We start from the raw sequence: 21,648 nt of genomic DNA on the forward strand, positions 1-21,648 counted from the left end.
CCTGAAGGACAGTGTTGTTCCGAGGGCCTGGCAACGGAGGGGGCCGGGGTGGGCGTGGGCAGTAGACACAGAGCCTGGCCTCAGAGGTGGCAGCTGGCGGGGGCGCTCAGGAGAGCCCCGGGCAGGTGGCCAGCTAACCTGACTCAGGCTTCCCTGCCCACTCGCTGTGGCCTGGGGCAGGTCCCTCCGAGGCCTCCCTGCCTCAGTGTCCCAGCAGAAGGGCTGGACCGAGGCCAGCAGGGGGCGCCCCACAAGCCTCCATGGCTCCAGGAGGACCAGGTGGGCTGCCAGGAGCGGGGTGTGAGGTGGTAGCTCAAACCTGGGTCTGAGGCCTGGAAAGAGGGAGGAGGAGCCTGCACTGGGTACTCGGGTGACCCCCCAAATGCCCTCCTGCTTCCTGGGGGTCGTAAGAGCACAGTCTGGCGGCAGCCCGGCCTGGGCTGGTGCTGGGAAAGCTGGTATGTTTCAAGACATGCCAGGTGGTTCTGATGCTCAGCAGCCTAGGACCCCAGCCCACTAGCAGCCCTCCTGTGGGGAGCAGGGGCCCCACGGTAGGCGGTCTGGCCCCAGCGAGGCCACGCTCTGGGCCTAAGGCCTGTTTGGTGCCTATAAGGCTGCCGTCCAGTTGGCAAAAACTCACCGAGGACCCCAGAGCCCTACTTAGGCTGCAGACCTCAGCGAGGTGGCCAGACTCACAGAGTTTTCGTGCTCTGCCTGCAAACGGAGGGGGATGGGATAGCCCCTGGGGCTTCCCCATGAGTTAGAAAAACACAGGAGAGAGAGAAGCGCAGCCCTCTCCCTGGCACATACCTGTGTGCGGCACAAACCAGGAAAACAAAGCTGTACCGAAGGCGGGACGCCGGCTGCCGCGCCCAGAAACTGTGCGAGATAATAAACATTTATTGTTTTCAGACACTGGATTGTGGGGTCATTTGTTATGCTGACAGCAAACTAATACAGCAGACGAGAAATTTTAAAGGGGTAACGAAGAGGCTCACATTTCAGATAGGAAGAGGTCATAGTTATAGAGCAATAGTCCATCAAACATGGAGGTTCTGACCCCAGAATACAGCCCCCAGATCAACAAGCCAGAATAGAGAAAGCTGAGACCCTACGCCCAGAAATCACGGCCCTGAGATAGGGATGCCGTGTAGAAGAAGGGTTTCTCCATTACCGTCCTACAGGCATTGGTCAACTACTTTAGAGGGGGAAAAGGGATGACCTGACAGCACCCTGTGCCCCAAATAAACCCCAGGCGGAATAAGAGATACTGTAAGCAAGTAAGGTGGGAAGACATCGGAAGGGGGCGCCTGGTGCCCTGGGACAGCCTCACAGCCCGAAGGTGCCAGGCAACTCGGGGGACAGTTTACCGCCTGCTGGAGACAGTGCGTCACTCGCCCAAGCTGGACGGCCCTCGTCACTTGTCCGTGCATCGGTCTGTAAGCTGGATGCTTTCACCCTCTCAATCTATTCCGGGGAAGTCATCACAGAAGTGACACCGGATTAGTTGTCATCGTCCGAAATGGCGCACAACCCAAATGTCTGTCAATAAAGTGACTGGATGTCACTTCCAACTTCTTAAGGTGATGCATCCCTTTTAGGGTGAAGTTTAAAATCATATTTTCAAAGACCAATCGCATCATAAATGCTTGTGATGCAACATAAGTGATAATACAGGACCCAGAAACATACCTGCAGTCATTCTAGCGTTGACAGTGACAGACAGAAGGAAGAGACCAGTGTGTTAATTAGTGGGGGTTGTCTTTTGCTGGTCACATTTTCTGCTTTATATTTCTCTGTGTTTTCCAAACTTTCCACCTTTAATAACAGCTTGTGTTATTTTTGTCATCGTAAAAAGAAACCAGCAGCATAGTTTTAAAAACTGCACCACTCTTGGGAGTAATCTGTTGGGCCCCTGGTGTCAAGTTTCCCAAACTGACCTATCATGCGAGGTGCTGGGCCTCCGATCCCCATGTCCCTGGAAGGCCTCTGCTGTGTGCCCAAGCTGGGTCGCTCCTGGTGACAGCAGCCTCTCCTCAGAATCCCATGTCTGCATTTCCTCCAGCCCGGAGGCAGGAGCTCGTTAACCCTTTCGTGCTCTGCCTGCAAACGGAGGGGGAGTGGGACAGGCCACGACCACATCCTCTGTGGCCCTCCAGTGCCCTCCCCGTAATAGTGCTGGGAACAGTGAGAGCTGGGGACATCCATGAGTGTCCTCTCCCCACACGAGGCTAATGCTAAGGCTGGGGCAAGGTCCTGAGACTGTCGGGGGCAGGGGCAGGGCCTCGGGCTGGGCTGGGCTCGACTGGGCTGAGCTGGGCTGAACTGGGTGTCATACTGGGGCTCGGCTTCCCGCAGATAAACATAGGACTCGGGGAGACCGGACAGGAACAGCAACGGAGCCACAGGTAGGGGGTTCATGCCACTATATTATATTCTCGATGGCGGCTGGTCGAGACACGAGAAGCAAACGTCCGTCAGCACCCCAACTAGGGGTCTCCCTGCACCACAGTCTCAGTGGCGGCCAGGGAGACACAGGAAGCAGGGTCCGCAGGACCTGCACCATCGGCAACACCCACGCTTGCTAACGCAGCTGCGGCAGTTATATGCAAAACAACAGTAGCTAATGGCCAACTGGCTACAGCTGATGGCCATCTAATACCCGAGCCAGCACCTTTCCACGTGAGGCCGAGAGCCTGGAACTGCCCTCCTGGCCCTTTCCCGACCGTGGGCTGGGCTGGGCCGGGGAGTGAAGCGTGTGGAACCAGGAGGCCTGTGAGTGAGCAGAGTGTGGGAACTCCTTGTGAACTGATAGTTAGCGAATCAATCATTGTGGTGATTGTGTAACAGCTGTGTCCTCAACTAGACTGCACACAGGAGAAGAGGGGTGTGGTTCCCAGCTCACAGCCATCTCCTCAGCAGGTAGCAGGGCCGGCAGCTGTGCTGGTGGGGCAGAGGCCATCCGTCCCGGGCCCAAGCTGTCATGATGCCTTGCTACCTTGGAGAAATGACCTAACTTTCTCAGGAATGAGGGCTGTCACTCTGGGGGCCGCCTGGGCCTCTCGGCACTGTAAGACCATCAAGCCACTCCCTAGTGGGCACTGGGAGGCCTCCGTCAGACTTGGGCCTCCCTCACGCTCCCCTGCACACCTAGAAACGGTTGTATTAGTAAGACCCATAGGGGTAAAGCAAGGAGGGGTCAACAGGTAGAGGCCCCCACCTGGCCACCCCGAGCCGCGGCTTCTCTCTGTGTACCTGCAGGCCCGCGTCTGGGAAGCTGTGCTCTGACCACTGACATGAGAGATGTCGGAGACGCCCCTCAGCGTCCTGGTCCGGAGCCCCGTTGAGACCCAAACATGAGGGTTTACCAGTGAGCGCCATGAGCCAGCGCTGCAGGGGAGGCCCAGAGTCACTGCTGCTGTATTTTTAGATGACCCCATTTCTTGGCTGTCTTTGGCTCTCACAACTAATGAAGACACCAGGGCAGCCCCGAGGTCAAGGCCACGATACAATGGGGACAGGGTCTCAGGATCCTGCGTCCCCATCACCAGCCTGGTGGGACACTCAGGGATGCCTCCCCGCTCTGGGCACCCCCTTAACCACCGAAGGCTGCCCCACGGCCACCATGGAACCCATGTTTTGGAAGCCTTTGCTGACCAAGTTGCATCTCCTCATGACTCACTTTCTCCCACTTGGCAGGACACGAGACCACATGGGCACCTTTCAGTAACCACTGTCATCGTGAGGGTGCCTGTCTGACCCTCACAATGACGGGGTCCGGGCCGGGGCCTCCGTGTGCCCTCCTGAAACCCCAGCACAGGCTATCCCACTGTCCCCTCTTGCAGACAAGAAAGCAGGAAGGGGGAGCTGCACCCCCACCCTAGTCAGCCCAGTGCCACTGGGAGAGGTGAAGCCCACACTCGCCCCTGCCCTGGAATGCGTCCTGCTGTCTGTCCTGGCCCCTGGTCCCAGAGGCCTCAGCTTCCTGCCCCGATGTGGCCCATGTGAGCCTTCAGAGCAGACAGTCCAGGAGGAGACACCAATCTCCTTCCCCCGCCCGGCCCATCCCTCACCACCCTCCCTCCCAGTGCAGACAGAGGCTAAAAATACCCTCCGGTCCCCACGTGACCACCCAGCCCAGCCCAGCAGGCTCTCCATGCCCCCTCGGCCGGCTGGTCAGTCCTGTTCTTCAGACTGAGATCTCAGCAACAGGTTCCAGGGGCCGACTCAGAGGTAGGGTCCACAGGGCTCTGGAGTGGGGGCAGCCGAGGGGGAGGGGAGGACGGGTCACAGTGGGACAGCCCAGCGGGCTTGGCGATCACAGTGCTGGGCACTTTGGCGAGAGGCCCCAGACCCTGATCAAGCCCCTCAGGGTGGGGTGGGGGCTCGACAGGCACTCTCCCCTCCGTGTCCTGGCTGGGGTGCCAGGGGTGTGCTGGGTCACACCCTGACTGCAGCCAGGGCCGTGGCATCTGGTCACCGGCCTGAGCCTGATGAAGGCCCTTCCCTTGCTGTCCTGCCCCCTCAGCCCTCCTCGCTTCTGGCCCTGCCCCTCCGGAAGCCCCCACCCTGAGCTGGGACTGCAGGCTGGCAGGTGTCAGCAGACACCTCTGAGGCCTCACGGGAAGGCGGTTGGGCGCTGGCCCCCGTCATGGCAGCAGCTGGCCAAAGAGAAGACAGCGATGATGGAGCGCAGGGCCTGGGGGCGGCAGCTGGCGGGCTGAGCTCCTGTCTCCTCCTTGAGAGGGCAAAGCCGCCATTACCAGCTAGAGGGCCTCCCTGGGAGGGGGTCAGGCCGGGTGGACGCTGGCCGGGGCCCACTGACCTCACCTGTCCGGGCACGAGCCCAGGCAGGCCGTCCGGCCCCGAGGTGGGCTCCCTGGGTCCGTCGCTATAATGTAGGATGGAGACGGGTACCCGTCAGGGAGGGAGGTCTCCGGTTCCCACCACTGGAGCCAGCATCATAGCTCAGCAAGGCTCTCCAACCCCTGGGCGTCCATAGTCACCGCTTCTCTTTCTGGGGCTTTGTCATTTTGATCAGACTTATTTCAGCAAGCGTTTTGTCCCCATGGACACCCTGATGGCTCCGGAAGGCGCCCCCTGGTGGACAGACCATTTCTCTGGGGTGCAGCGTTTTGCTGCTGTGGGTCACTCGGGATGGTTGCCTCCATTCAGACCTTTTATTTCCTGGTGGAGGCTTTCTTAGCGTAGAATATCAAAAATACATAAATAAATATGCAAATAGCTAAATAAGCCCAGAAGTGGATTTGCTGAACCAGAGGATATGAACACTGGGACACAGAATCACTCTCTAGAATGTTTCCCTTGGTTTGTCTTTACCAAACACACATGGCGATGGGGAACCTGGGGTTCAGGACAGGGGCCCCCTGCGTCTGGCTCCTTCACCTCGTGCTGTGTGATCTTGGACAAGCGACTGGAACCTTTTGTGCCTCAGTTTCCCTACCTGCAAAAGGAATGCTAACAGCACACACCTCACAGGGCTGTCGTGAGGGCTAAGTGGTGAATGCGTGAGCCACCCGTGGGACGTGGCTGGGCTCGCGGGAGCAGTCAGCATGAGCGGCTGTGCAGGGCATGATCACACAGCCCTCTCACTGCCAGCCTCTCAATCTGCAGAGGAGGAAACTGGGACCAGAGAGGGACATGTCTTCCCCAAGATGCCCAGCAGGGTCATGGCCAGCCAAGGCTCTGTGTGACCACAGACAGTGAGAGTCAGTGGGGCGAGAAACCTCTCCGGCGTCCCTATGCCCTCCCCAGCCATGATGGATCTAGGAGCAGCGGAAGCCACTGGGGGGCCCTGGGGTCTGTTCTGTGGGGCCCAGGGCTTGGGGCCTCCTGCCGGCCCCATCCTGCCCTGATTGCCTGGCTGTGGGTAAGCCTCCCAGCCTCCCTAGGCCTCAGCCTCCCCCGTGTAAAGTGAATGACACTAGTGCCTACCGGCCTGGGTCAGGGGAGATGCTGGGTCAAGCACCTCACACCTCACTGATGCTCAGCCAAGGCCTGGTGAGGGGCGGGCAGGATGTGGGTGGATGAGACGCCCCTGCCCGCCCCACCGCCCGCCGCCCCCGCCCACCCTGCTCCCTTCTCGCCCTAGGGGCTTCTTCCCGGGGGACGCCACGTTGGCACGGGCGTCATGGTGCGGAACATGGACGACATGGACTTCCAGCTGCCTTCACACGCCCAGAACATGCTGGACGGGCTGCTGCGGCTGCGCTCGCAGCCCAAGATGGCCGACGTCACGCTGCTGGTGGGTGGCCGGGAGCTGCCCTGCCACCGTGGCCTCCTGGCGCTCAGCAGCCCTTACTTCCACGCCATGTTTGCGGGCGACTTTGCCGAGAGCTTCTCGGCGCGCGTGGAGCTGCGGGATGTGGAGGCCGCCGTGGTGGGGCAGCTGGTGGACTTCGTGTACACTGGCCGGCTGACCATCACCCAGGCCAACGTGGAGGCGCTGACACGCACAGCCGCGTGCCTCCACTTCCCCGCCGTGCAGAAGGCCTGCGGCCGCTACCTGCAGCAGCAGCTGGACGCCACCAACTGCCTGGGTATCTGTGAGTTTGGGGAGCAGCAGGGGCTGCTGGGCGTGGCCGCCAAGGCCTGGGCCTTCCTGCGGGAGAACTTTGAGGCCGTGGCACGGGAAGATGAGTTCCTGCAGCTGTCCCAAGACCGGCTGGCCACCTGCCTGGCCAGCGACCTGCTGCAGGCACAGCCAGAGCAAAGCCGGCTGGAGGCCCTGCTGCGCTGGGTGCGCCACAACCCGCAGGCCCGGGCCGCCCTCCTGCCCGGGCTGCTCGGCCTGGTGCAGCTGGATGCCGTGCCCAGGCCCTGCGTGCAGCAGCTGCTGGCCACAGAGCCGCTGATCCTGGAGTCAGAGGCGTGCCGGGCGGCCCTGTCCCAGGGCCATGATGGGGTGAGTGTGTGTGGGGGTAACCTCAGAGACTTCACCCGCATGGGGGTGGAGAATACACCACTCACCCCCAAGTACAGATTGTGCCCCTGTGCGTGCCATGCCCAAATGTGAGGGGAAGGGGAACCCAGGAGGGATCCTTCTCAACCCCTGTCCTGAAGGACCCCTCTGCTCAGCAGGCTCAAACCTGGAAATAGACCTAAGGGGGCCTGAGAAAGGCCAGCACTGGGTGAGGGGCATCCTTGGAGAGGCGGGCAGTCAGGGAGGGCTCTCTGGAGGAGGGAGCATCTGAGCTGGGCCTCAGAGGAGGGATAGGAGCTCAGCAGGAGGAAAACCAATCAGACAAGAAGGCCCAGCTTGCTCACTGGCAAGGACCACAGACGGGCATGGCAGCGGCCGCCACCTGCCCCTTAGGAAGCTGCTCAAGCGTTTATGGAGCACAATTTCCTATTTGGGCTGGCAGCGGGCCTGGCGGGCAAGGCAGGTCCTAATGAAGTGATAGGCCAGGGTGTGGCAGAGACAAGAGGCCAGTAAGTCCACGTGTGCTGGGCAGCCTGCGGAGGGCTTTGCTCCAGAGGATGTCTCAGGAGCCAAGTCTGGGGACAAAGATGTGGCTCAGGCCAGGGATGGCTGCGTGGTGGCAGCTAACCCTTGCACCGCCAGGCACGAAGGCCGGCCTGGTGGTGGGGCTGGTTGGGGGCCTTGCCCCGATAGGTGGTCACCTTGTAATTGCTGGTGGTGAGAGGTTCGGGCATTACATAGGCCAGAGAGGCAGTGGGACCCCTGGGTCCTGGGAGCCCTGGACAGTGGCTACTCACCAACCAGGGTGGAACCATCACAGCGTTTCCCACTGGCCACGGCCATCCTAGTTCAGGGTGCTACATGCCGGCCCAGGGGAGCAGGGCCCCCAGGGTGCAAGGGGAGGCTTGTATGGGGGCTTGAGGGCAGCATCTGGGGGTCGGTTCCAAAGATGGGTGCAAGAATGCCTCCAGAAGGCCTGTGGTGACTGCTGGGAAGAGAGCAGCCCTCGCATTTGGGGCACACAGGGACCTGCCGCCCCACCTCTCCCAGTTTTGACTTTTGCCGCTGTCACCACATGGGCACACACAGAGGCACACACACACTGAAGCTCGCCTTACCCCACACATGTGCACCGACACAGGGGCACACCTGGCGACCCACAGCGGCCCCTAATTGTCCAGGCCACCACCTGCCTAAGGAAAGGCCGCTAAGGCCTGCCAGCACCTGGGCCCAGGGCCCAGGGAGACAGTGGCCACCCTGTCCCTCTGACCGCAGCCCTCCTGGCCCACAGGCATTGCCCGCCCTGCCGCAGGAGCTGGAGGAGGTGCTGGTGGTGGTGGGCGGGCGGGCGCTGGAGGAGGATGAGGAGGGTGCCGGCCCGCCCGCCCCGCTCCCCGGGAACTTCACCTTCTACAACATCAAAGCCAGTGAGTACACCCGGCGTCTAGAGCTCAGGACCCCGTGTCCTGATGGGAGCCACTCGTGTGCACCTTGCAGGTGGAGCGAGTGAGATACACAGAGAACAGGGCCCGTCCTGGGTGTGCCTGGGTCTTCTGGGGCTGCAGGGGGGTCTAGGGGCCACAGTGGGGGCGGGGAGGCTTCTAGTGGGGCACCGTGAGCCCCTCTCCCTCCAGTGACAGGACTCAGTTTCGTCTTTTAGGGCCTCAGACCCCCAGTAAAGGGCTCTGCTGCCAAGGCTGCACCGTGTGGGGCGGGAGGCCCGGCTGGCGGCTGCTCCCTGCCCTTGTCCTGATGGAGCCATGGCCCCGGCTGGGGTGCGAGCAGCCTGAGGGCTGAGAGCTCAGGTTCTGAATCAGCCCAAACGAGACGCTAATTCCAGACTTTAAGCAGGTCGTTCCTCACTACCCCCGTCCCAAGCCTCAGTTTCCTCCTCTGTGAAGTGGGCTCACACAGCTGACATGCGGAGCCAATGGGCACAGGGCGAGGCCTGCCATTTGGGTGTGGCTCTCCTGCCTGGGGCCCCTCACAGGGAAATGAAGAAGAGTGAGCAGGCAGTAGGGGTTCTGGCTGGGGGCGTGGGGGCCCCAGGAAGCTCTTCAGTCAGCACTGATGCAGGCCGGCTGGTGTCCTGGGGCCGCCGGGCAGGTTGCCAGCCATGCCATGGCATCAGTGGCTTTCAGGCTCGGGGCCAGTTGTCCCAGGTCAGAGGCTGACGAGAGGGGATTTGGGGGCTGACGTCAGGAGATGAGCTCGCCTGGCTCTGCCTGGGAGCAGCTGTCCCTTGGACCCCACTGGGAGGGTGGAAGGGGGGGATGCTGGCAAACAAAGGCCTGGTGACTTCTGGGCAATCCCCACCCTGGGGTGACACAGACATGAGTCAGGGGGACACGTAGTTCCTGCCTGGCAAGACCTGGAGTTCCACGTGTCCAGAAAGCTGCTGTCAACAGTAAACAGTCTTCCCAGGGCACGTCCCCAGGGATGCGGCGACTCGCCTACAGCCTTCTAGAAACACCCACAGTGTGTCCGCTTATAGGACTTAAACGTTCCCACATTCATTGATTTTGATTTTTTCAAAGCATTGTCTCATCTCTTGCCTCAGTTTACCTCATGTAGCTCCGTGAAGGCAGGTCTGACTTCAGGGCATTTCTGTCCTGCAAGTCACCTCTGGCTGAGCAGTCACCGTGTGACCGACACTCATCATCTCACGTGCTCCCCACACCTCCCTGGAAGGTGGGAATTATCCGTATTCAGTAGATGAGGAACCAGGCTGAGGCTTGTCCCAGGCCACACAGCTGGGGCGTGGGAGCTGGGCTGTGGACCACTCTGCCTGCCGCAGGCCCGTGTTGGGCCCCCGCAGGCCCCTGGCTCAAGTGAGCACAGAAGGTGCTCAGGGTGAGCAAATGCATAAAGAATGAGTGAATGAATGATGTTTCTGTTATAACCCACTGGTGACTAGAGACCAGGCCCCTTAACCCATCATCCCTCTGACTGAGGTGGGACCAGACCTGTCTGGGTCAGTGGGGTCAACTGCGGGGTCAACTGCAGGGTCAGGGTGAGACCAGCCTCCCGAGCTCACCCTGGGGCAACCCTGTGTCCCGCCTGGGTGCCGGGCTCCGAGGGGCACATGGAGAGGTGGGGGTTGCCAGGAGCCGGGCTGAGCAGCACACGGGGCACCCAGGGCCGCTTTGGATCCTGCCCCACTAGGGGTGTCCCCCCACCACTGCGACAGCTGAGACCCCCGCTTTCCCTTCGGCTGATGAGGGGACGTCCCTGCACCCACAGAGTGGAAGAGGCGCTGGGCAGGGGGGGGCCCAGCAGTGAGCTCTGCACGCTGACCCCGCGTCTCTCTTCCTGCCAGAGCGATGGATGGCGCTCCCAGACTTCCCCGACTACCACAAGTGGGGCTTCTCCTTGGCCGCGCTCAACAACAGCATCTACGTCACAGGTGGGCAGGTCGGGGCTCCCCGCAGAGTAGCCGATCTGAATGTAACACCTGTGGGATTCCCGACAGTTTAGTCAAGAGTCTTCTAGAACTTTCCATGACATTAAAACAAGGGAATTTAAAACCCACACGTCCACACATGGGTTCAGGGAACCGTTCCGTGTACACTGTCTGACGTGGACCCCAGGTAGCTTTGCTGCAGCCAGAGCCTCCCCAGACAGAACTGTGTGACGGTGGGGAGGGGTCACTCTGCTTTTTTATATCTAGAAGTTGGGGGTCCCTGTAAGATTTGGTTAGGAAAGGGCTCCCACTGATGGGGCTCTGAAACCTCGTGCTCCTTGCTGATGGGGCTTGGAGGGACCTGTCCAAGTTGCACAGCTGGACTGGGCCACCACGGTCCCACCCAGCGCAGTGGTCTGGCAGCACGAGGCCTGGTGTGGGGAGAAGGGAGCAGGAGCCTTGGTGCCCACTCCCCACTGACCCAGAGACCCCAGGCTGGTGGGTACCTGAGTGACAGAAGCTTGGTCCCGGCAGGTGGCTCACGGGGCACCAAGACGGACACCTGGTCAACCACCCAGGCCTGGTGCTTCCCGCTAAAGGAGGCAGCCTGGAAACGCGTGGCCCCCATGCTGAAGGCGCGCACGAACCACGCCAGCGCAGCACTCAACGGGGAGATCTACGCCATCGGCGGTAAGGCCCCCCCCTCCACCCTCCCAGGGCCACCTCCTGTGCATTTGAGCCCCGGCCCCACCTCTCTGCAGCCTCTCAACCCTGCAACAGTAGCCCCCGCCCCCACACTGGCCTCGGGGACCACGGTGCTGCTCCCCGCTGCTGCCCTCAGGAGCTCGCTGTGAGCCTGGGTGCACAGGAGCCACGCCAAGGCCCTGGCAAAGGCTGGACATCAGCCACAGGAGGCTCAGGTGCTGGGTAGCCAGCTGCCCAGAAAGCAGGACAATGAGTCCATCCCCAGAAAGGGACCCATGAGGAGCTGGGGCCTCAAGCTGCCAGTGGAGATGACACTCCTGTCCCAGAACCTTAGGCTCGGGTCTCAGCTCAGGGGCTCCTTCTCGGTGAATTCCTTGGGGTAAAGGAACCCACAGTGGGACCCTTTGCTGTCCCCTTTGTCCCTACCATGTCCGCAGCCTGAGCACAGAGCAAGGAGTCGCCCCAGGGATGTCACGGTTGGATGAATATTGAAAACCGAAATGCATGTGGCACGTGGCACGAGCGAGAGTTTCCCAAGGGCTCTGTAGGTGACAACTGACCCTGAGGCCACTTCTAAATCGCCCCCTATCCTGGCCAGTCCCTTTTCTCTCAATAGTTGCCGTGTCTGGCCCAAGAGCAAGGGCACGCACAGGTCCTGAGCCCAGGGCAAGTTGGGGTCCCCAGCATGCCCTCTCACCTGGCAGGTCCCCATTGTCACACATCCAGGCTGTACCCGGGCCTGGGGCAGGAGCTGCCTACAGCTCTCCCAGGGATGACTTCCTCCACCCCAGGGAAGGACTCCCACCATGTGAGAGGCCTGGGGAGCCAGCCTCCTGGGGCTCCCACCAGGACCCCTCCAATGTGCCCTCAGCTCCCTCAGAAGAGTTGGGAGTGGCAGGGCTTTATTACGAGGCCCCATCATCACTCTGGAGTCGGGAATTCCTGCATCCAGGTGCCCACCGCCCACACCACTTCTCGGCAGTGTGGCCTTGGGCTAGCACCCTCACCTCTCGGAACCTCAGCTGCCCTCTGAAATGGGGTAACGCACCTGCCTGGCCAGGCCATGCCCTCCACCACCTTCCCATCCTGGGGCACCCGGGGGAGCCCTGCCAGCTCTCCAGAGCCCAGGCCCTGTGTGTCCAGGAACGTCCCCTGACCCCCGCCCCCTGCAGCCCTGATCCCCGTCTCCTGCAGGCACCACTCTGGACGTGGTGGAGGTGGAGAGCTATGATCCGTACACAGACACCTGGACATCCGTCAGCCCCGCCCTCAAGTATGTCAGCAACTTCTCCGCGGCCGGCTGCCAGGGCCGGCTCTACCTGGTGGGCTCCAGCGCCTGCAAGTACAACGCGCTGGCCCTGCAGTGCTACAACCCGGTCACAGGTGAGGGGACAGCAGCGTGTGGTGTGGGCCTGGGACAGGCGGGTCGGAGGGGAGGGCCAAGGTGGGACCCAGGGACAGGGGCAAGTGGCCATTGGGCCCCTTTGCAAGGCTACCGTCTCTTCTCAGTGAGTGAGAGGGTGGGGGCCCGAGGACAGGTGGGGCCCAGGAGGCGGGAAACCGAAGGGGTCACCTACACAGAGCCACAGTCCCACCCAAACGAGGGGGACTGGGGGTGGTGACAGGGAAGCCCATCCCTGAGCCCAGAAACTCTGGCTGCTGTGTCTGCCTGGAACCAGCCTCACGAGCCAGGGGTGGTGGTCCAGGCCCCCACAGCCCAATGGGCACCAGCTCGGGCTCTGGGCTCGGTGCCAGGGTTTGGGCCCTGGCTGTGCCCACGAGGCTCAGAGGCCCTCCTTGCTTCGTCTCTCAGCCTCTGTCTTGTCCCCTGGACGGTGGAGATGATAACAGGACCCATTTTGCAGGATGGGTGTGAGGATCCCATGGGAGACCCGCTAGAGCCAGGGTCGGGGGCCCCCAGTCTACCAGACTGAGAGGACCGGGCAGGAAGGAGGCAGAGGCCCAGGGCACCCAGTCGGGGTGGGGCGGGTGGGGCGGCGGCCGGGCCAAGGCCCTGAGGGTGAAGCTCGGAGGGAGGCCTGAACCTGAGCCCCACCCTCAGACCCCCGGGGAGAGGGAGGCTTAGTGAGGTGGAGGCAGTGGGCTCGGGTCTCTGGAACCCCCACCCCCCACTGCAAGGGGCTCACTCCGAGCCTGAGGGGGTGTCGCCTCGGGTCAGCCCCACCCGAGCGCCCTGAGGACCGTGAGCCCCTGACCTTTGTGTCGCTGCAGAAGCGTGGAGCATGATCGCCTCGCCGTTCCTGCCCAAGTACCTGTCCTCGCCGCGCTGCGCCGCCCTGCAGGGGGCGCTCTACCTGGTGGGCGACAACACCAAGAAGGTCTACGTGTATGACCCCGGGGCCAACCTGTGGCAGAAGGTGGGCCTCAGCCTTGCCTCCCCGTGCGACCCTCCACCCCCGAGACGCATGACACCACAGAGAGCAGCCCTGGGGGCCCCGGGACCTGGGCTGTCGCCACAGCGGGAGGACAGTGAAGGGACAGATGAGGGCGCAGAGTCTGGGCCAAGCCCTGTGAGGATGGCAGAGCCGAGGACAGGGCCTGCTGGTCCCCGTGGTGCTCTGTCCCCGGCTCGGGAAGGCCTGTGCTCCGTCTCAGCTGGGGGTGTTTCGGGACCAGCTGTGGACTGAGAGAAAGCGCTTCCTTCCTGGTGTTGGCCAGGCCTGAGAGGGAGTGAGTCTCCCACCCCCGGGGGTAGTCAAGCAGGGGAGCAGGTTCCTCGGCTGCAGGTGAGGTGGGAGAGCCAGCTTCTTGGCGCCCCATTTCCCAGGCCTGCTGCTGCGCTCCTCTTCTGCCACTGGCCCAGGGGGTTATGTGGGAGGTGGGCATCTCAAGACATGCCCTCGGGGACACCGGAGCCCTGGCCTTTCTCCTGTTTCTTCTGGAGAAGAAAGAGGGACAGTGCCCAGAGCCCGCCGTGGCCTTAGCACTAGCCAGACGCCCTGGGCCCACCCCACCTGCCTTGAGAGTCTCAGTCCCTGGAGGCCCTAGGAGGCGGCACTGCTTCTTACAGCCACCCAGGGAGGCTGCTGTGCTGGCCAGGCCACAGTAGGGTCTCCGTGATCTTGCTGCCCACAGCTGTCCCTGGCGTCAGCGCTCAGCTGACCGGAGGCCCCCATCAGAGCAACAAAACAGGTGCAGGGCGCACCCTGCCAGGCGAGGCTTTTTTCCTGGGCCCTCTCAGCCGGGCCTCTGCCGGGCCTCCCCCAGCCCACGCCACTGCTCTGGGCAGGGCTCCCAGCCAGACGGGGCCCCGCTGGTCCTCTCCCGGCCGAGGCGGTGGTCTTCACATGGCGGCCACAGGCAGGCCCCTGCCCTGCCGCCTCCCGCCTCCCTTCTAGAAGGGCCCACAGCCCTCTCTGGCCTCTGGCAAGCGACTGGCCTTGACCCCACACTCCTATTCAGGGCGCTCCTGAGGTCATGGGCCAAGGCTAGGGGTGCCAGGACCGAGCGAAAGTCCATGGGGCAAGTGGCCCCAGCGTGCATCTGTCAGGGCTCAGGCCACCACATCTGTCCGTGGAGAGCAGCTGAGAATCGGAGGTCCAGCCCAGACCTCGCCCTGGGAGGCAGCTCCAGGCTCAGGCCTCCATGTCTCCCTCTGACTCCCCATCTTTCAGAAATGAGCAAACTTGGGTTAGGAGAGGAAGAAGGAACTGGAAACACAGTCCTGAGGTGCAGGTTGGGAGGGGAGCAGCGGGGTCGCCCCACTAAAACGAGAGTCAGAAGGGGAGGGGCAGTTTGGGGTGCCGTCCCAGGTGGCAGGTGTGCTGGTGCCCTGGAGGGGACGTCGGGTAGGGTGCCGGCTGTCCTCTCTGCATGTCCCCTGGCCACCACCCTCCCGCTGCCCACCGGACACTGACCACTGACTGTTCACAGGTTCAGTCCCTGCACAGCCTGCACGAGAATGGTTCCCTGGTGCCTCTGGGCGACGCGCTGTACGTGACGGGTGGCCGCTGGCAGGGCATGGATGGCGACTACCACGTTGAGATGGAAGCTTACGACCCTGGGTGCAACACCTGGACCCGCCACGGCGCCCTGCCCCTCCTCTGGCTGTACCACGGGGCCTCTGCCATCTTCCTGGACGTCTCCAAGTGGACACAGCCTTTCAGCCCTGCCCAGGAGCACTGAGGCGCTCCCCGTCACACCTGGAGGCAGCGGCTGGGTGACCCCCTGTTTATTTTTGCTTGTGTGTTCACTCAGAGCCACCAGGGAGGTCAGAGGGACAGTCTTCGTCTCCAAGGCCACCACACAAACTCTGAGCTGACCAGTGGCAGGGGTCTGGGACTCTGGACGGCTGCTTAGAGGGGGACGCAGCTCTCCAGCCCACAGGGGTGTCTGACCTGAGGAAGGGGCCGGGGGTCCAGGGAAGCACTGTGAGAGCTTCCAGGCTCTCCCAGAGTTGGCTGTGCCCTGGAGAGAGAGCTGCGCCGATGAGGGGTGACGCGGAGTGGCCCCGGCAGCTGAAGCTGTTGGGGAGGCTGGGCAGCCTGCAAAGACTTCCGGAGAGGCCTGTCGGGCATGTTGGTGGCTTGCTGCCTGGTGGCCTCTTAAACAAAGGCAGCACCCCATAGGCTCCTCCGGCCAGCATGTGGCCTAACTCAGGGTGGCTCGGGCCAGCCCTTGAGACCCCTGGGTCCCCGAGTTTGACTGGGGTCCTGGGTAGAGCTGGCTCAGGCTCCCTGCTCCTTCTTACTTGTCCTGAATGAGGCACTGTGTTTGTCACCAAGGGGACAATGACGGACTCCCACTGGGTGCTAAGTGGCCCTCCCCTTTGTCACTGGCTTCGTGAATGACACAGGGCTGCAAGTCAGGGACCTGCACTGACTGGCTGAGGGCCTGGTTAGGTCCCGTCTGTCTCCCTCTAGACCTGGGTATCCTCTCCAGGACCAGCTCCTTGAACCCCACCAGGGACCGGAGGCAGACCTGGCACCCCGGTCCTGAGGAAGGAGCCCTGGGCCCCCCAGCTTCTGTAGACTACACCCACTTTGCTCCCAGACCTGACTTCTCACACCCATTTCTTGTGGGAGAATTGAGTTTGCCCTTTAGGCCCCAGACATAGCAGGGCCTCCTGGGTGTCTGCTCCCAAAGGAGCACGAGCCCCGGGCCCGAGGACACCGAGGCGGCTGGTGGAGTGGGTGAAGACGAGGATGAAGGTTTTGGGGTCCTTGAATCGTTCTGGATGAAAATCTGAAAGGTTTCCAGACAGTTACTAAAGGTGCTCAGCCAAGCGCTGTTTCAAAATAAAGACTCGGCAGGACAGAATGGACTTGCTTTTATCATAAATGGGTGGTGGAAAGTGGGGGGGTGTCCTGGAGTAAGGCCTGTTTCTGCCCCTGCACACCCCGTGGTAATGGGGGGCAGTTCCCGCTCCAGAGCCTGGTCCTTAGCTTGGGGTGTCAAACTGCCCCTCCTCTGCTCACAAGGCACCTGGATCAGGCAATTATATCCTTCAGGGTCCCTGAAAGAAACAGACGACCCCTCAAATAGCGTAATGAAAGAGGGTTTAATGAAGGGCCGTTTCTAAGGCGTGGGCAGGGGGCAGGAGTTCGGCAGGGGCTGGAGAGGCTCCGGGTGGGCGGGCAACACGGGGCGCCGTGCCCGCCCCTCCGACCCCGGAGCAAGGGAAGGAGCAGATGCAAAGTCCAGAAAGAGCTGGAGGGGGGGCTGCGGAGGAGACGGGCCTTTGCGAAAGGAACGCAGCCGTCGCCACTGCCAACCGTGACCCAGTCGGGAGGACGTGCAGGAACAGGGACCCAGCCTCACTCTCTTTCCTGCACCTCTACCCGCCCCCTCCCATCTCCCATTAGTGCTTCCATTGGATGAACCCAAATAGAACCAGAGGGAAGACAGGCCATTGACACAGACCATAGCAGCCAGCCCCAGGGGACAGAGCAGGCAGAGAAGGGTGGACAGAGCATCACTCACGAGATGCCTGCGAAGAAGGACGCTAATGTGCTGATTCACGCAGGAATGTCCCTGTAGTCAGCCAGGCCACCCCCTCCCTTTATCAAAGTCCCCAGGGAAACAAGGACTCTTTAGAAGGTGGGAGCTGCTGTGACTTTCAGAAAGGGTAATGGACGGCCTTGGAACGTGTGCCAGAGCCCACCGAGCTCTCTGGCCCATGGCGGAGGAAAACCATTTCCGCAGCCCCAGGGTGCTCGTGTCTGCCGGAGGGATGCATGCTGTCTTTCCCGCAGAAAGTGTTGGGTAACCTGAGACACCCCCGCATCAGACCCCAGCCCTCGGTGACCACATGGTGCCCGCCATCGCCAGACCCAGCACCGCCATCTTGGGCTCAGCCCCCTTTGGACCCAGGTGAACCAGAGTCCAGGGATGCTCTAGCCATTCCCATTGGGCTTGGGCTTCCCAGGCCCTCCCTGACAAGACCCTTTGATTCTTGAGCATCTTCCCTGGACTAAGGACAATGATTGCTGAAATCAGGCAGTTGACATGCCCATGAAAATGTTTGTGATTAAATGGACTGGTCCAATGGCAGTTCACTGTAGTTAATTGATGACCACGCCAGCTGGTTGGTCGACCAGTTGGCCCAGTAAAAAGTATGAGCACAGCAGGTTCTCAAGTAACATTGTTTCATTATACTGTTGATGAGATGCCATAAGAACTTAACTCTTGTTTGTATTAACTAGCCTATGGTAAACTTGGTTTGTTATATGTCATTTTGCTTAACATCACAGAACCTATTGATGATGTTAAGTGAGGACTTGCTGTACTCATCTGGAATCTGTCACTGACTTAAGGTGGGAAGAGGTGTTCACAGCCACGTACACGTAAGGATGCCCACTCCTCCGGGGCCGGGTCATTTGTCGTTGGTCTCCCGTGCCCAGCACGGGGCCAGACACTCAGCCTGGAGTGTGGCTGTCGTTGCTTCTCCTGAGCCCCCAGCACCAGGCGCACAAGGGGCAGCCAGGCGGGAAGCTGCTTCTGAAGAATGACGTGCCCAGGGCCGGCCGAGTGGTGCGTTGGTTACGAGCTGGCTTGGGACGCCGGCTCTGAGCAGCAGGGCCCCGGTTCGGATCCCACACGAGTGACGCTGCGCCCTCTACAGCTAAGATGGTGAACAACAGCCCACCTGGAGCTGGGCTGCCATGAGTCACCAGCGATGGCTAGGCTGCAGCCCCTGCTGCAGTGGGCTGCCATAAGCTACCGTGTGTGGCTGGCAGCCAGCGTGAGCGGCCGTGAGCCACCGTACAATGGCTGGCGTGTGAAGCAACATCCTCAACAACTAGACTGAAGAACAAAAGGACAGCAACTTGTCTGTTCCCCTTCCACGATCCCCCAATGCTGTTCCGTGCTCCCCAATTCCCCAATAAAATCTTTAAAAAAAAAAAAGAGTGACATGCCCATGATGAGACCTTCCCGGAGGAAGTAATCAGTTCCCTGTGTGGAATGAACACTGCAGGAGCCCACGTGACTTCCTCAAAGCTAATAGATGGTCCCATGGGCTCTTCAGGGCCAGGAGCTGGGGTTATTTCAGTCACCGTCACATTTAAGAATGTGATTCTTACCAAAATGGCAAACAGAGCCACGGATATCTATACTCTTTTGCATTAAACTGAGAGGTGAACTAAAGTGTAATTTTTGAAATTAATCTACTGGAAACATGGAAACAATTAGCAGGAAACAACCCAAGAGACCCTCTGGGCGGAAGTGAGAAAGACAAAGCTGTGCAGGGCCCTGTCCAGGGCGGGCTGAGGACAGCACTTGACCCTGTGCCTGGCACCAGCGAGAACTGAGCAAACGTTCACTGAATTGAATTGCGCCTGTGGGTTCCTCAGAGCTACTGGCCTCAAGCTGTGAGGGCTGGATCTGGATGAGGGTTCATTTGGTGGCATCGTGACCTTGGGCCAGTCCCAAGAGCTGAGCCTCAGTGTCCCCATCCGTGCAGTGGGAATCATCACCTGATTTGAGAATTAGATGATGTCACATGCTGGGGAGACTCTGGTAAAGAGCAAAGCTTGCCTGTCTGTACACCGGGAGGCCACACAACAAGCCGACTTCAGGCTTCCACTGTTTTCGGGGCAAAGGGAGCTTTCATTCCCATGACTTCATCCGCAAAGGTCCTTCCTCTGGAGGAAGAGAGGAGAATGGGAACAGCTTGACTGCATCAGGCCTCTGGGAAGCCAGGGCTGAGGCTGTGACATGAGGGCCCAAGAATGAGGATTAGATTTCAGCCAGGCGTGAAGGCACGTGGGGGAGGCTCCCCCTGCTCTGCCTGAGCCCCTTCTGTGGCCCCTCACTCAGTACCTCCACCCTGGGATTCGTTAACCACTCCCCCATGCTGCCCCCACTACTGGCCCTGTGGGCTGCTGCAGGGGGAGGGGTGTCCAGTGCCATCAGGTGGTTGGCCTGTGTGAGTCTTTGCTAGGCCCCGCCCTCCTTTAATGGATGTGGTTTTTGAAATGTGACCCCAGAAACACTCAGGGCACCCTACCTGAAAGGCCCCCCGCCCTCTGTACTCTCCTGCCCCGGGCCAGGCTGTGTCATCACCTTGGGATAGTGTTCCAGGAGCTTCACCAGCACCAGAACCGATTTGATTTGGGCCCTCTGCAGGGCCTATGACATCACTAGGATTGTTCACTGTTTGGGAAAATAACTGTTTTCACATGGCAACAGCTCCTGACCTCAACGCTGGCCTCATGCGGGCTGGGGCCCCCCACTGTGAGGTGGACATGATGTCCCACGAACATCTTAAGGATCACATGAGCCCCCAGTTGGGTCTCTCTGACCCACACATTCCTGGTGTTGCTGAAGATGGCAGAGCCTGAGCCCACCTCCTGGGGTGTAGGTGGGCCCCAATGGCATCTGGCCCTGAGGGTAGCGTGCCCCGTGCCCCTGTGGACAGAATCCTGGCTCATGTGCAGGAGGCTGAGCATCACCGGCTCCTTCTCCTGACTTTGGTCTGGCCGGCTCACACCTCCCTCACGAGCAGCATCCAGACAAGGGCTCAGGGCCACCAGCTGTTATCATGCCCACTTCACAGACCAGTCAACTGGGTTTCAGAGGGGTGAGTGCTGAAAGAGCCTAGATGTGCCTCCTCCAAAGCCACATGTGACCTTTGCTCCACATGGCCATTCAAGGACCAAATTGGTGAGCAAACCCACTGCTGGGTCTGTCCTGGGTTCCGACCACGTGACCCGGAGCTCGGTCTTCACGTAGGTCTAAGGGCACCACCCTGTGGCGTGGTGCTGGTGGCCTCACCAGGGACCCACACTGCCCAGGCAGCCTGGGAGGCAGGCAGATCTCACTGTCTGCCCCACACAGCACCCACCGTGAACCCGGCTCATTGTAGAGCAGGCCCCAAGAGCTCACGTGCGTTAATTCCTGCTCTCCAAAACAGACTCCGAGGTACTCACAGACAGGCCGGCCACCAAGGAGAGCCCCCTTCCTCCCACCGAGTGCCTCGTAGCATTCCCCCCCCAACCCCCCTGGGGAGAAAAGCCCCGTGGACAAGCCCCTGGGCCCAAGAATGGCCAGGCACACTTGTTTGCCTGGGCTGCCCTCATAGCCAGACCCCACAGGAAATCCCGCACCTGGGGTACCTGTTTGTTTTCAGGAAAAGGCAGGATCATATTGTCTTCAATAACCTTTGACTACGATAACGGAGCTCAAATCTCACACCATCTACAGTAGGAAGGACCCTCCCCTAAATGGGCAAAACGTGTGGCTGTGAAGATGGGCCCGGCTGTGTGTCCCTGGGCGAGCCAGCCACCTTGCTGGGCCAATCAGTGGGGTCTGTGAGAAGCAGTGAGGTGCTGGGTATGGACGTTCACAGAGCAGGATCCCCTGGGGACAGGAGCCCCGCTCTGCCAGCCAATCGCAGGCTTCAGCAAAGAGAACACCCCTCACTCAGCGTCCTATGGTCACAGTCTCCCCAAATGGAGGAAAGCGAACTAAATGTTAATACTTGACACGGAAGCACACGCCCCAGCACGTACAAACATGTCGTTACCCAGCTTCAACACCAGGCTTCCTACCAGACTTTGCTTGTGGGACCAGAAATGAGAAGCCACCTGAGAAATCCTTTATTCTTTGAGGGGCCTTCCAGCGACACCCCCACGGATTTGGAGAGAGTGTCCTTATTTGTAACAAAGCTGCTGAATGTTTGCAGATGAAGTAAGTTCATAGACTGTGTTAAGTACAAATTCCATAAACTGTGTTTCTCTTTTTCGGTCCTGATTTGCCTTTGAAAGACACCCTTGTAGCGTCACTATGGGGACACACTGACTCCTGGGGACACATTCTCAGGATGGGTAGGATCATTTTCTTCTTTAACTCCCCCACCCCCCAAAAAACCCCTCTACTGTCCCCCATACGTCCTACAGGAAAAGAGGGAGAATCACGAGGAACAGTTAACACCTAACACCAGGCTTTTTCTAAACTGTGGAGCGTTTCCTGTCTCCCTGTCTGGGGCCCGAAGCCAGCCCTGGAACCGTGGCTGAGGGTAGGAGAGAGACTCGGTGATGCAGGGCTGCTGACTGAGGGTTACCCAGGGCCCTGCCCGGGCTGGGGGCCAGCACCACCTGTTCTTAGTTGGAGGCACCACGCTCTGCGAAACAGG

General features: G+C 60.6%; 1 protein-coding gene across 1 annotated transcript; it reads left to right on the forward strand.

Annotated features, from left to right (window-relative positions):
- Positions 1-4,149: 4,149 nt before the first annotated feature.
- Positions 4,150-16,386, forward strand: KLHL30 (kelch like family member 30). The gene is made up of 8 exons (XM_019628044.1): positions 4,150-4,233; positions 6,113-6,925; positions 8,235-8,370; positions 10,263-10,349; positions 10,881-11,036; positions 12,246-12,434; positions 13,284-13,429; positions 14,946-16,386. Exons 2-8 carry the CDS (start codon positions 6,152-6,154, stop codon positions 15,195-15,197), a joined length of 1,740 nt encoding a protein of 579 aa, XP_019483589.1. The 5' UTR covers positions 4,150-4,233; positions 6,113-6,151; the 3' UTR covers positions 15,198-16,386.
- The last annotated feature ends 5,262 nt before the right edge of the window (positions 16,387-21,648 follow it).

This window comes from Hipposideros armiger, unplaced genomic scaffold, assembly GCF_001890085.2.
Source record: "Hipposideros armiger isolate ML-2016 unplaced genomic scaffold, ASM189008v1 scaffold_17, whole genome shotgun sequence".
Taxonomy (NCBI): domain Eukaryota; kingdom Metazoa; phylum Chordata; class Mammalia; order Chiroptera; family Hipposideridae; genus Hipposideros; species Hipposideros armiger.